The sequence below is a fragment of the Podarcis liolepis genome, assembly GCF_965112155.1.
Source record: "Podarcis liolepis genome assembly, chromosome: 3".
NCBI classification, from domain to species: Eukaryota; Metazoa; Chordata; class Lepidosauria; order Squamata; family Lacertidae; genus Podarcis; species Podarcis liolepis.
The window spans coordinates 97,086,216-97,101,384 of record NC_139557.1 but is presented as its reverse complement, the minus strand read 5'-3'; the positions used below and the strand labels follow the sequence as shown (position 1 = coordinate 97,101,384).

Genomic DNA, 15,169 nt, shown 5'->3' with positions numbered 1-15,169 from the left:
ATTATGCATTCATCCAGCTTAAATATGCTGCCAACCAACTTCATTGGGTAGTGCATGAGTTCTAATCTTATTATACATATTTTTTAATAAAGCTCTAGCATAATATTCACAAGCTGTCTTTTTTCTAAAAGTGACACTGTGGCATAGAAAAAATATATATCCCACCACCTCTCTCTCTCTCTCTCTCATCTGATCCAACTGGACTCTTACACTCCTTAATTATTGCCCCTTTCCTTTAAGGACCCTATATACAGCTATTTTTCCTTCTATGGTCATTGTTGAATAAGACATAGCATGACATTAATTGTTGCTGGACCAAAAGTTACACTTAACATGGGCAGGCTGCTTGGAATGGGGTGCCATGTTGAGTGCTTTCTGTCAGAGGTTCCCTGCTCCTGGCATAGAAACTCACAGTGTGATAGTAGTGATCCATGTGATAAGTAGTTCTTACTGTTGTTGTTGTTGTAAACATTTATTTATATAGCGCCATCAGCGTACATGGCTACATACATAATTTAAACAAGAAATTTTACCCCAAAGGGCATACAGTCTAAAAACTGTGCTGTCCAGAATGGAGATAAATGTAAACCAGCCACTGTGTTGATTAATATCCTTAGTCAGTTAAATGTGTGCTCTGACCCTTAAAAAGGAAAGAATGTGTTTAGGTACATTAAGTGCTTCAATTACAGTACTTTTCTTTTGTCTACTCAGTGCACTACTACTTGAGAAGGGACTATAACACAAAACTGTGCCAAACCAAGTTTGTTCAGCAACTGTAACAAATGTGTTTTCACATCATTATCTTTCTCACTTTTGCAGTCTAAACAAGTGTATTCACTGTTTCTACAGAAATGAAAAGCATATTGTGCTTTAGTTCATGTTTCCTTGACTAAAGCAAGATACTGTTACATAATGGCTTTCATGTGGACTCCCTCCCCCTTTTATTCCGATTTTATGAAGTTAAGGTACCACAGAAAACTTTCTGCTGTAAATCATATATATCTATTTCCTCTTGAAATGCCTAGACCCATTTGGCATTCTTTTAATCCAGAACACTAGCACTTGCAATAAACGAACCCATTCATCACAATGGTTTTGGAACTATTGTTGGCAGTAAGTACAGAGTAAATTCTATGATTTTTTTGTGTTGCCGGGAAGCTCTAATGCATTGCATTAACATGCTACCTTGGAGGATTATTTTTTTAAAGAAGGAAATTACATAAAAGTATTTTGATTTATTTTGTTGGAGCATTTGTATTCTTTTGTAGGCAGAAGCTTTTCTGCCTTGCAAGCTCCCAGACAGCACATAAAACAAGCTCTTTTTTTATATATTTCCTATGTGCCCTGCCAATATAGGATTCTTTGTTGCAATTGTGTTTGGCAGTCACTGAAGAATTTACTTTAGCTTTTGGTGAAAGGGGAGTCGATTCTTTATCCTGCAATACTATTAAATATTGCTGGTCCCAAGTCCAAATAGCTTGCAAACATCATCATAGTCTTCATGAGAGCAGCCCTGTGTTCTTTAGTTTCTTGTAGCTAGAAGCAAAAGGTGACTTGGATGAATGTAGAGAAGGAAGAACACAAGACAGGGAGCTTGGCAACAGTGTGTAGCAGTAAAGTTGCTGAGAACAATCATGTTGGAAGTGCAACAGCTGAGATCATTCCATGTGTGACTTAAGGGTTAAATTCTGCTATCAAGAAGTCAGTTAACTAAGAAGGGATGGTGGAGCAGCCAAGCAAAGTGGTGTGATTTTTGCTGAGGAAGCACACAACTGGATTGCCTGGGTCGTTCTGAGATTATTTTCCTTTACTGTAAAGCTATTGGAGGGCTCAGCACTGCCAGAAGAGGAGTTCACTCTTGGGTACTCCTGGACCCAGCTTTGCTACTTAGGAAACTGGTGGTTACCACTGTGTATGTGGAGAAGGGCTTTTAACAGTTAGGTCAGCTCTGTTTCCTTCTGAAAATAAAGCGTCTTGCCACTCTCATGTATGTCTTTGAATAAAAGCAAGAAATTTCACACACAGAGAAAGATAGCAATCCAGAAGCAGCTGTGGCCAGACATACGCAGTGGACTCTTTTCCCTGTGAAGGGACAAGCAAATGTTTGGTAGGATTTTAAGCACCATTAAATTTCTGTGGAAGAATGAACTCTTGCCTATGGAAATCACTGGGAGATAAAAGGCTAAGGTTTGGCTGGGAAGTCGGGAATCATGTAAAAACACAAGAGGACACCTGTTGTTTATCTTCATGATTCATTGCTCTGGCATGGTCTCCTTTCAGTCAACCTCAACACGGCACATATAATTCTATTAAGTCTTCATATCCACTGTGACTGGACTGTTCAATCACTCCTAAAGGAGAAATGCACCTCAATTATCCGTTCCTCAGAGGAAGCTGCCTGTCACAAATTTTTAGCTTTAGCTTGCTTGCTTCCAATCATGGTGTAGGCTCCTCTGAGGATGGGTAATATTTACACCTTGTAAAAGTAAACCACCCTAGGTGTAACAGTGAATTGTGCTTTCCATCTCAAAACAGAAAAAGTGTGCCTTGCTTATCAGAAGTCTGAGAAACATTAATATAATCTTCCTTACGTTCACAAGTGCAGAAGAGAGAGGCAAATGAATATATAATAAAACATTTATTGCTTGTAAGACTGTTTGTTACTAAACAACACGAATGTAGTCCATATGTTATGGCAGCCTCATGTCTCTAGCATTCATTTTTAGCATTACTCCCTCTCAGGGGTTTCATGTTCTTTATTATACTATTCAATTACTCAAGCACCAATTTGCTCTTTTGATATTGTGGCCCATTGGTTTGTTTCAATAGGCATTGTCCCTTGTAGTTCATTTTCCTGGGCAATCAAGGGCTGTACAACACACATTGGTCACTCAATTGCCTATCAAAAATATGCTAAGATCAAGAAGCTTAATTAGCTGGAATGAGATTTCTGATGAAGCTCAATTTCAGAGGCAGCGGAGTGCCTCATTTCCTTAATATGCAGTTTTCAAATCATGTAGTCCTCCATTTTGTAATACTGTAAAGTAAGTAGCATGGAGACTGGACTTCATTCATTATTATCATTGACAAGGATGATATTATCTTAGGTCAGAAGTAGAGGAACTTTGTCTGTTTGAGGGCCATGCTCCCTTGTGGACAATCTTTTTTAGGTGTTGGGAGCATAAAGTAGGAAGAGCAACACATGCAAAATTTGCCCTTATACAGTAGGCTACTTTCTGCAGACACTCCTTATTCTCTAGCTAAGTGTTATCAGAGTTCACGGACACAATCCAGCCAAGGAGGTCACGAAGCAGGGTTTGACTTTTTTGCAACTCTGGGTTCTGGGGCAGGCAGAGGGGTTGAGTGTGTGTGTGTGTGTGTGTTATATTATATACAGTATATTGATTCCTGAATATGAATTTCTATTCAAAGGTTCTTGCCAAACGTAAGACATACTCTGTCTTTTGGTATTTAGTAATAGTGTGTATTGTGTAGCTGGAACATTAAAAGTTATGCTCCTTGATGAAGAATATTGAGCATTTAGACATATATTAACTTCTGCTCTTTGATGTCTGTATCATATGTGAGATCAGCCACCAACACTATATTAATCTCATGAACAAGTCTGAAGGGAAATAGCCCAAATGTCCTTTTTAAAAATAGCCCTTTTAAGAATAATGGGAACAATGTTTTCAAACATTTTACATTTTACTGTTAGAGAAATGCAATGCTGTATGCTTTAAAATTCTTATAACACCACTCCCACACTTCAGTTTATCCATTTTGATATCATTAGTAGTTTAGCCCTGAGAACTTTGTCATTGATTTCAATGAGAGGTGAATTGCACATGAGAGCGCATTTAAAATGCCAAAAAATGCTTTGTGTTACGAAGGGGTAGTAGTGGTGAATTTTCAGTAATTCTGCATGTGATATGCTGTAGGCTATTGTATTTTTATTCAATGAATTTATACATAGCCTTTACATTTTTTAAAAAATTGTAACTTCTTTAATGCCCCCGTGTGATAGCCAACCATGTATGAATAACATTTGATAACACCCAACTTCATTAAAATACAATACAATACAATACAATACAATACAATACAATACAATACAATACAATACAATACAATACAATACAATTATTAAATACAATAAAATGCAATACAATACAATTACCAGTTACAATCTCATTAAACCATCAGAACACAGTACAGATCAATGAAACAACAATGAATATCTCAAAAGCAGCACTGAAATTCATTACATCAAATAGTTTTAACCTGTCACCTAAAACAATTCAGAATGGGTGCCAGACAAATGTCTCTTGGAAAGGTATTTTGCTACTAGGGTACAGAAAACTCTCTCCAGTTGCCACATGTCTGACTTCTGAAGTTTGGACTCAAGACAAAAGGTATCAAAAGAAGATATTGGTTATTGGACAGATTCATATGGGAGCAGGTAATCCTCAGTTACCTGGTTCCCATGTTGACAGGAACACACAAAAGTAAACTGAGTAAGACATTGATGCTCAAGCAACTCTTCACTGGAAAAACAGTTTATTCTCCTTCCCCTCCATATTTATCAAAGAGCTATTCTGGGTGAGTGGGGCTCAGTCCAGGGTTGTTGTTAGAATTTGTGTGCTGTGGGTTAAACCACAGAGCCTAGGACTTGCTGATCAGAAGGTTGGTGGTTCGAATCCCAGTGACGGGGTGAGCTCCCATTGCTCGGTCCCTGCTCCTGCCAACCTAGCAGTTCGAAAGCACGTCAAAGTGCAAGTAGATAAATAGGTACTGCTCCGGCGGGAAGGTGAACGGCGTTTCCGTGTGCTGCTCTGGTTCGCCAGAAGCAGCTTAGTCATGCTGGCCACATGACCCAGAAGCTGTACGCCGGCTCCCTCGGCCAATAAAGTGAGATGAGCGCTGCAGCCCCAGAGTCGGTCACGACAGGACCTAATGGTCAGGGGTCCCTTTACCTTTTTTACCTATGCTGAGGTTGCAAAATGCAGTTTACCTCCATGGTGAATCAATGAACTGCATATTGCAGCCATTGCATATGCCATTTAGTAATTTATTTCTGGTACCCCAACCCTCTGACTGGGTTGCCCCAGCCACTTTGGGCAGCTTCCAACAGAGTGGAAAAGAACACGGCACAATATCAAACATTAACAGCTTCCTGAAACAGGGCTGCCTTCACATGTCTCCCAAAAATCACATAATTGTTTATCTCTTTGGCATCTGGCCCTAGGGGAATCCACAGGGTGGGTACAACTACCTGTTAAGTTGGAGCTCCAGGAGCTCCTGGTAACATGGCCCCCAGAGATAGGAAATAGCCTTTTTTAGGGACATCAGATTATGGACTCCAGTACAGAAGAAGAGCCCCCCAATCATTGTGAATTTGGCACTAGTAGACCAGATCATCTGAGTTATCTGAAGAGCCAACCTTTCAATTGCCCAAGACTCCATATTCATTTATTCTCTCTTGACCGAGACAACAATAGACTCTCCAGGAGATGACAGAATTCCAGAGGTGTACTAGATTAAAGGCCAGCTGTGGGTTAAACCACAGAGCCTAGGGCTTGGCGATCAGAAGGTTTGCAGTTCAAATCCCTGCGACGAGGTGAGCTCCCATTGCTTGGTCCCTGCTCTTGCCAACCTAGCAGTTCGAAAGCACAAAGTGCAAGTAGATAAATAGGTACCGTTCTGGTGGGAAGGTGAACGGCGTTTCCATGTGCTGCTCTGGTTCGCCAGAAGCAGCTTAGTCATTCTGGCCACATGACCCGGAAGCTGTATGCTGGCTCCCTTGGCCAGTAAAGCAAGATGAGCGCCACAACCCCAGAGTCGTCTGTGACTGGACCTAACAGTCAGGGGTCCCTTTACCTTTATCTTTAAGGGAATGGTATTTTGACATACCACAGGCCTATCCAGAGATTTACAGAACAGGGTGGTGGTTTTTTTCCTAATAAGGAGCTGTCCATAGTACTGAAGTTCATTTATCTGGTCAACTTCCTGCCTTGCCGCTTCTTTTCCTTGTCATACTTCACCTTTGAGCCAGGTATCTGCTTTCAAGTCACTACTTATTGCTGCTTCCAGGTGACGTCTATCTCTGCCCAGTCCCTGAGGTCTGTGATTAGCAGGAGTGGCTGTTTGTGTACCCCAAATAACAAGGCAACTAGGGTTGATTTGGGGTGGCTTTTCAGGTTATGAAGTCAGATTGTGCCATTAATAATGCATAGTGAGATGGAGCAGAGACTACCTAATCTTCTCAGTTGCCTCCTTTTTTCATAAGCTTAAATGCAGTCATTTCCCACGACCTTTAATTTTTTTGTGAATCGAAACCAAGCTGACTGGGGAAACACCCAGAGCTCAAGAGCGAAGGGGATGGAGAAGTTTGCATACCTTTCATTTTGATGGACTGGTGCCACTTTTAATCACAGTGCACTCCAATCACCATGATTTAGGGAAGAGATGTTGAAGTAAGCATGTGGGTCATCATTCTGCTGCAAGTTTTGGGTTGAGTGTAGGGTAAGCATTGGAGTTAGATTATTGGGGCGGCCTGCTTCTTCTCCTTTCCTTTCAAACTTGAAGGATTATTCTCCAAATAACAACAGAAAGAAAGTGGAAATGTGTGGAAGTTTTGGAATTATGGAGTCTGAATCAGCCAGGAAACTGGATGGCTTATTCGTGTATTGAACAAAACCCACAGCCTTTTGTTCATGGTAACCTCATCAGAGGAACAAGAGGGTTCTTGATGGAACATTAGTGTTCAGGGACCTACTTGACCATCAGTAAAGCAATAGATGGTTAGCTTGTGTGTTCGAAATTTATTCCCATCCCTCATAATCACCCAGATGGATTTTAAAAGAAACACAGGTTCCTTTATTTGCTTTCTGAACCATTAGGCCCTATTGAAGTCATAATTTTATGCTTTTGTCTGCAACCAAAAGAGCTGGAAACTTTTAGAAAGACCTTGGAGTGTCCTGCTATTTTCAGTTTTTTCAGAAATTCATCTCGCTGGCAGTCTTCAAAGACAAGTGAACTAAAAGTGGAACAGCTTTCCTAGCCAAACAATAAATTGGCACAAGTACCCCAGCAATCACCCTGCTTTCTAGTGATTCCATCTGAGCCCATCTGTTTTCAGAAACAGAGGCAAACTTAGCAGCTCCTGAGATGTTGAAAAAAGATTTTTGAAAGGAAAGACAAAACATTCTGTACTCTAGTCTTCTGCATGGATAATGTGACACTTAAATTATTCTTTCTAGTTAGACTGCTGTATCCTCAGGAGGTTAATGGGAAGTTTTATTTTTAAATAACTGACAACTACATCAGCAAAAATGATTTCAGAGCTTCAGACAATGCATTAGTCATAATTGTTAGAAATTATAAAAGAGGGAGTTCAGTACACTGAAAGCATCTCAAACTTCACATTGAAAATCATATGCATTTTGTAACAAGGATGTCTTCAGCCTATGAGTTACTTCATTCAGTTGTTCATTTAGGACAGTTTTGTTAGGCACACAAGGCTGTGTGACTAGGCCATGCCCACCGGCCACTCAAGTAATGACATAGGACATCAAGCCCAGGACAGACAACTGCAAAGGAACAGTCAGGCACCTCCTGATTATTCCTTTTCAGATGTGGCTTGCATTCAGCATTTAGCACCAATACAAGTCATACTGCTTGTAACAGACATCAGATCTGCTATGGAAGTTGGATTGGAAGATTTAGCTACTTTTGGATCTGACTCTCTGTCTGAAAGTGGTCTCCCACCTCCCTTATACACTGGACAGGACACAGGGGAGACAATTCCATACGGACAGTAAAGAACATTCTGCTCTTAGATTTTAGAAGGTTAAATCACTTGAAGCATGCCTTGTACTTACATTTGCCCCTGTTATTTACATTTGAAGCCACTTGTACATTATAAAACTCTCTTTGTTGTTGTTGTTAATTCGTTTAGTCGTGTCCGACTCTTTGTGACCCCATGGACCAGAGCACGCCAGGCACTCCTGTCTTCTACTGCCTCCCGCAGTTTGGTCAGACTCATGTTTGTGGCTTCAAGAACACTGGCTAATATGCTTTCAGAAAGTTCTTCTCACATATGTTTATTTAAATATATATTTCAACTCCAATCATTCATCCCAGTTTTTAGAGAGTAGCAACATGTCTGTAAAGAAAATATTTTCCAGAATAAAGTGTGCGTGTGTGTTTGTATGTGTGGACATAAATAATTTTAGTACCGGATTCTGTATCATTAATAAACCAAAAGAGGTTCAATGAAAGAAGTTAGATTGCCCTTGCTGTTGTATGATACGCATGTACAAATGTTTGGGTCTTCAGTACAAAATCCCAAACAACTGGCATTTCAATCACTTAGCATCAGCTACAGACTGACTTCTACGCTACAAATTAAGGTAAAATTGAGTGTACTATGAGAAAATGTCATACCTCAGGGGGGGAAAGGAAGCTGAACTCTCACCAAAACATTGTTATAAAGAGGAGGAGGAATTTAATTACAAGAGCTTGTTGCTTATGAGCTCTGGCAGTCTGAAAATTGCGCAGCCCTCCATCAGTAACCTTTTGAGCTTATGTCTTTAGCAATACATGGGAAAGCCACTTGTATTTTGAAAAGGTAACATTTTCTTTGAGTGCATTTGAGGGCACAGAAGAATTAGAGTCCAGAGCGATAGTCTTGCTCATTGTTACTTCCAGCAACTGTGATGCCAACTTTCTCCAATCAGATGCAATAGAGAAGGATGACACCACTATATATACAAGTAACCCAAGAATCAAAAGGAAATGGGAGTGCCTTAATAGTGTGCTGCACTAAATCCCTATCACCTTTTTATTCTGTGAGTTACGGTACTTCTGCCTAAAGGCACCACCAAAAACACCTGAACTCCATTTTATTATAAAAATTACTATTAAAACTTACAGAAGGTAATCAGGAAACAGGCCTCAGAGGTACCTTATGACTAAGAACTCTGAGAATTAGATTGCTCGAGATCTGGACCAAGTTACCTGAGAAACCACCTTCCCCTTTATAGACCTTAGATCACCTAGGGAAATTGTGCTTTTGGTACCACACCCTACAGAATTTCCATGTTGAAAGAAGACATGGACAAACAGTTTGCAAGGGTGGAGCCCATACACTTTGCTTTGCATGTTATTGCAATGTGATGAGGAGTGCCAGCGCTTTTGGAGTTTTTCAGAGACCCATTGAGTGCAAAGCCATCTATACAAATGGTGTGAATATAGATTGTTGAACATGCCCCCTCCTCCAATTGTACAGTAATTTGGGGAGATGTAACTTTCTGTCATCTCCTGGATGTGTGACCAAGCAGTTTGCAGAGTTTGTGAATAGTTCCTGCTGCATAGCCAACTGGTTCTTTAGCAACAACAAAATAAGGGGTCATTTCAGGATGTTCAGTTCAAGATCTGGCCTGAACTCAGGTATGGGATGGTGACAGAAAAGAAAGGTGGTATCCAAAACAAAGCAAGTCTAATAACATCTCATTCTAAATCCAGGAGGCTTTGCACACTGTCTTGAAATATAACAGTCCAGATTGTCAGTGACATTTTCACATTCCATTATAACAGCATAAGTGGTGGTACTGGGGGAACCCTGAAGGAACAGCTCAGAAATTGGCAAGTATGACTCCATGTCACTAAATTCAAGCTGCATTAAGTGCAGATACTGGCCTCATTAATTTCAAAGGGACTTAATGTGTTTTTAATCTTCTCTAGAGTGTGGCTTTTGACTTCTGTTTGCTTTTATTAGCAACTTTAGTTGTGAAAATGCTTGGCCCCTTTTAAATCAGGAACCATCACAGAAGGAATTTTGTAAATGGAAGGTACATGTTCTCAATTTGCCATCGAGGGGAGACCTGAAAAAGAAACAGTATGACTGCTGATTAATTTTTCATATGATCCTGGATGCTATACAGAATAGAAAATAGGATTTAAAAACACACTGGCATGGATCCAGAGATGTTTTGCAGGAGCGGAAAGGCTCGTTGCTTGCACAAGGCAGCCCTGCTGACTTTCCTCAGCCTACTGCAACCCTTCCATGCCCCATCATACACCATTCCAGAGGGTCCCTTGGCAATATGTGAGTGGCCACCCTACTCAATGGTAGAGCCAATACCAGCTGGTGAGGCTGTGTGGGTGCAGCTACATTGCCTTCCTGACTTCCCAATGGTGCACATGGCTGCTACTTACCAAGAGGGGGAAGGGCAAGGAAGTGGGCAGCTTGGTGTGGTGTGGGTGCAACCATGGAGCCAATCCAGTGCTTCCACCTGCTGTGCCCACATCATGCGGAGCTCCCCCACTGCCTTGTCCTTCCTCCTTTTCTTCTTGTTAACTGGTAGCATTGTGCAGCATTGAGAAGCTGGGTCTTCAGCACAGCCCTATTCACGCCACCTCTCTGGCCACTGCTGCAAAACACCTTTGGCAAGGTATCTCCACAATAAATTTATTGTAGTTCATCAAAATCTGTAACCCTGATTCTTTCTGTTTAAGGTCAGACAATGCAACTTTGAATAGTGAATGCTTCATAATTCACGTTGCTTTATTTTTTAAATACTTTTGCGAAAGATACATTCTTGCTAATCTCCGCTTCAGCCAATGACTGAAAATTCAACAATTAGGCTAATTTATTTAAGTGCAGTAATTACTATAAAGAGATTCACTTTGAAGTGATTAAAGCAGCAGTCTGACACCTCCTTTCTAAACTTAATGAATCATGAAAATAAATCAAATGGGTTTTAAGTAAAAATGCCCATGCGTTATCTGCTCCCAAATTTAATGGAGTGACCATAAAAATCAATATCTTATTATGAACCAATGCTCATTGGGTACACGAGTGGCTTCATCAAGAGTGTTACTGTGTGTCTTTGTCTACATGTCTTTGTCTACATGTGCATGTGCATGCACATGTATAATACATGTATTATACATGTATTCATGTATAATACATGTATTCATGTATAATACATGTATTTTCAGGTCTTGAGCTCAGAGTTGCAGCATGCCACAGAACCAAGGAAACTTATAATAGCACTGGTTATCAGGGAATTAGCAAGCAGATAAGAGACAAGTATTAGAATAAAAGAATTAACAAGTTTATTGCAAAAACAGAAAGTGAGAGTGATTGATATGTATGGTGTTAAGAAATAAAAGAATGCAATCATCTGGTACTGGCAACTTTTACTGCAATGGACCCCATATGGATTACTTCACTGAGGTGTCTCTTGTTCTTGGTCTAGGAACTGCAACTAGTGCATTATGCTGCAGCACAATTGCTGACAGGCATGAGACCCTGTCAGCATATTACACCTCTGCTCCATTTGCCTGCACCGGCTGCCAATTTGTTACCAGGCCTGATTTAAAGTGTTGCCATCCATATATAAAGCCCTTAGGAAGAAACCTAGGAAGCTACCTTATACCTTAAATCTAATAGTTGATTGTTGATCCTTTGGCTGTTAAACCTTTGGCAGTTTCAGCCAGTTTTAATCACTGATGGCTTTGATTTGTTGGTAGCGATTGATTGCTGTCATGTTGTTGTTGTTTTACTTTAAATATATTGCATGTTCCTTTCAATTACATTTGGGAAAAAGCAGAATATAAATAAATATATAAAATAATAATATTTCAAATAATAAATGCAAAAAACATCAGCGCAAGTGGCTAGCCGCAAGACCAAGATCGTGTGTGTGTGTGTGTGTGTGTGTGTGTGTGTGTGTGTGTGTGTGTATCTCCCCACCCACATATAGCAGCCTCAAATTGTACAAAAGAGAAATATTAGCTCATATTACTTTTAGAAATGAGTTTCCACACTTATCATTATGCCTGCACCCTGGGATATACATATATGCATGATTTGAAAGTGTTAGTGATCACTTCATTCTACCACTCTTGCAAGTTTCACGTAGTAATCTTATTACTGCAGTGGAGGGAGAGACTGGCAATCATTCTGCTGACTTGACTAAAACTGTCACTTGCATTAATCCTCAGTTTGAACGTGCACTAAAAACAGAACAGCGACAGCTGAAATTTTTCTTTTAAAAGCCCTTTCCATCTAAATTTAGAAACGCCTGTGTCGAGTCTCACAGGGATCATTACACATACTGCCAGGGTGTCCATAAATAACCACGACAGCTCCCCTGGTAACAACACATAACACACGCTCTGGATTGCTGGGAATTCAGTGCTCCCTGTGCAGCTGGGATCCTCTCAGCTGTCGAGGCTTAATTTTTAAAGGCAATTTCACCTCACTGGCCTAGATAAAATTATAAAAAGAGCTGTGAAATGTTTTAGCTGTGGAGGTTTTTTAGCTGTTGCTATGTGTCCTTTTTATTATATCAGGAAGATGGCAGCTAAATTCTTCCACTGAAACAAAATAATGCGAAATCTGGGCATCAATCAAAGGGAGTATTTGTGGGCACAGAGGAAGTGTGCCAATGGGCAGCTGCTCTTTGTCAGCCTATGGTCAACTTTTGTTCCTATGGAGATTTAATAGATGCATGGATTTTTATAGTGCAAAGTGACATTATCTTTCTCCCCTCTCTCTTTCCCAATCTTTCTCTCTTTCTATCTCTCCCCCCTCCCCCCTTCTCCCCTCTGTTCTTTAGGTGGGAGAGTTCAGAGCTCATGCAGCTGAATGGACAGCCAATGTCACGGCAGAGTTCAAAGAAACACGTAGACGCCTGAGTGTGGAGATTTACGACAAGTTCCAGCGGGCTACCTCCATCAAAAGGAAGCTCTCTGCAGAAATGGCAGTGAACCACAGCCAAGACCTGACTCCTTGCAAGAGAACCTTGTCTGTCAACCACCTCACCAGCGAGAAAGACCTCTTGCCTGCCATCACAAAGACGGACAGCATTTATATGAATGGCTTGACTCCTCACTGTGCAGCAGAAGAGATTGCTGTCATTGAAAACATGAAGTAGCACTGACTTTGAATCCTGATCTTTTAATAAGAAGAAGCCTACGGTTTAGACTTTACCTTGTAGTTCCTGATATTTCCCCCCCTTGTCCATAACTGATGCTAATAGCATTATTTTTATCATGTGCATGAATTCCAACAGAAATCCACCCACAATAAGGATTCAGAGTCACCATCGTATCTCTTGAAAGACACAAAATGAATGGCACTTCTGTCATTGACAAATGCTGGAACAAGCAATGTTTGATGCCTTTTTTGTGCCCAGACTGTTTCTTCATCTCTCCTAATGTGCCATAAGGCGTTAAGAATGAATACTGCTGGTTTAGGTTAACAATGTAGCTTTGAGGGATCAGTCCTTAAACTTTTCAGGGTCTACCTTACCAAGCCTAGGAACGGACCATGTACGGACTACAATCTATATGTAAATGGCAAGAAAATCTTATGCAGCCTTTTACCTAAGAAATTTTTGTCAGTGCCTTATCTTTTAAAGAAACAGAACCTCTATAACTCTCATAATGGTTTTTTGTTTGTTCGTTTGTTGGTTGGTTCTTGCATGAGTAACATTATCTCATTTTGATATTTCATCTAGACCATAACAATCATGTTTTAAGGGTGTCTAAAGCTGAGGATACCAGCATTAAGAAACTGATGCCAAATCCAAAAACATCAAAGCAGCACTTCTAAGTCTAGCTTTAAAGGCACTGCAATTACCAGGGTTGCAAAAGGTGTCTCCCTGCAAGTAGGTTTCTTTTCTTTTTTTATTACTCAGGTGCAGAGTATGTACACTCAACAGACCTGTAGAATTCATGGATCCATTTCAGGTCTCATTACTTACGCCGTAGTTGGCAGTTCAGTCCCATGCATCATATACCAAAAATCTTCAGTTTTGTATTATTAACCAATTTGATAGGTAAGATTAACTTGGTGCAATCAAAAGACTCATTTTACACAGAATCAACATGAAACAATCCTGAATTATCAGCATTTCTATTAAACACCATGCTGCTGGCAGATAAGGATTTGAAATTTTCATTGTTTTAGCCACGTCATGCCATACGCTATTTTAGCACAGGGATCCTGCCTGCTGATTGCTTTCCTGAATGTTACATCGTACGCTTTTGCCCATTCTGGAGCTGGGATTAAAAGTGGGAATGCAGCTGAAACTGGCATCACTGTGACTTTCTACATCGAGAATATAGACGGTATCTGAACACAAATGCAGGCGTGAAAAACAGTTGACCAATAGCACAATCTGAATATAATTGAATATTTGGGTAGAATAGGCTGATACACAGATCTGAAACCAATCCTTGGGATTTCTTTAATTGTTTTAAAGAGGGGGAAAAAACATTAATTTTATAGCCTCTTGTGTCTTTTGTTTCTAAGTGTGTGCAAGATTCAGAAGGAATGCAGGATTTTTAAATAACGGAATGGATTGTCTTTTATTTTTCTTTCACCGTTTTATTCTATTTCATCCTGGCTGTATATAAAACAAATATAATACCCCTTAAGAGATTAATAGGCAGCCTGATCCTCAAAGCATAACTATGATGCAAACTTCGTTGAAATCAGAGGCTTGCATCTGTAGAGCTGTTTGAGGCCTGCATCCTTGGCTCCGATTATCTAAAGCCAAATGGGACTTCAATTGGACACAATTCAAGTAACAAATCCATTCTGTCTGATTATTGAATAGCATTATGAACTATGAATGTTAAATGTACGGATGCTTCATCTTCTTTTCTAAGTTATCAATGTAAATAGCAATCAATGAAGAGTTACTGAGTTACAAATCAGCAAAGTTCCATTAACTATGACCAGGCCAGGCTCATCAAAAGGAAAGGCCCCTCCCCACCATTTCTCCCAGCACAGTGTTCTGAATGTTGACATGGTAAGAAAGGTTCTCTTGCCATGCATAAACTGTGAATTGTAATGAAAATGAAAATAATAAAGTTTTTAATTAAAACATGCCTTACCGAGTTTCCTGCTTGTCGCCATTAAAACCCTGAGAAATCTGTTGTAAAAGTAGCACAGCGGATTAGGATAGCTTTGCTCCAAGTTACAGCCTTAATTTTAGCAAACAAAACTAATTATTTTGGTAGATATAAAATAATAGGTCCTCTTAGCAGCAACTTGTTTCTTCTTCAATGAAAAAAAATGCACTTGCTGCTATTGCCTTATGTTTGTCTTAAACACATTGGCTATGATATAGTGAGTCCCCTTCAG

General features: G+C 40.0%; 1 protein-coding gene across 5 annotated transcripts in view; it reads left to right on the top strand.

The window, feature by feature from the left end:
* The window catches only part of KCNK2 (potassium two pore domain channel subfamily K member 2), a 124,019-nt gene extending 109,106 nt beyond the window's left edge, over positions 1–14,913 (top strand). For all 5 annotated transcript variants that reach the window (XM_083494651.1, XM_083494652.1, XM_083494655.1 and 2 more), the window contains exon 7: positions 12,633–14,913. In XM_083494651.1, coding sequence (XP_083350777.1) covers positions 12,633–12,950 — 318 coding nt within the window. In that variant the 3' untranslated portion in view covers positions 12,951–14,913. The remainder of the gene's footprint in view (positions 1–12,632) is intronic.
* Positions 14,914–15,169: the final 256 nt, after the last annotated feature.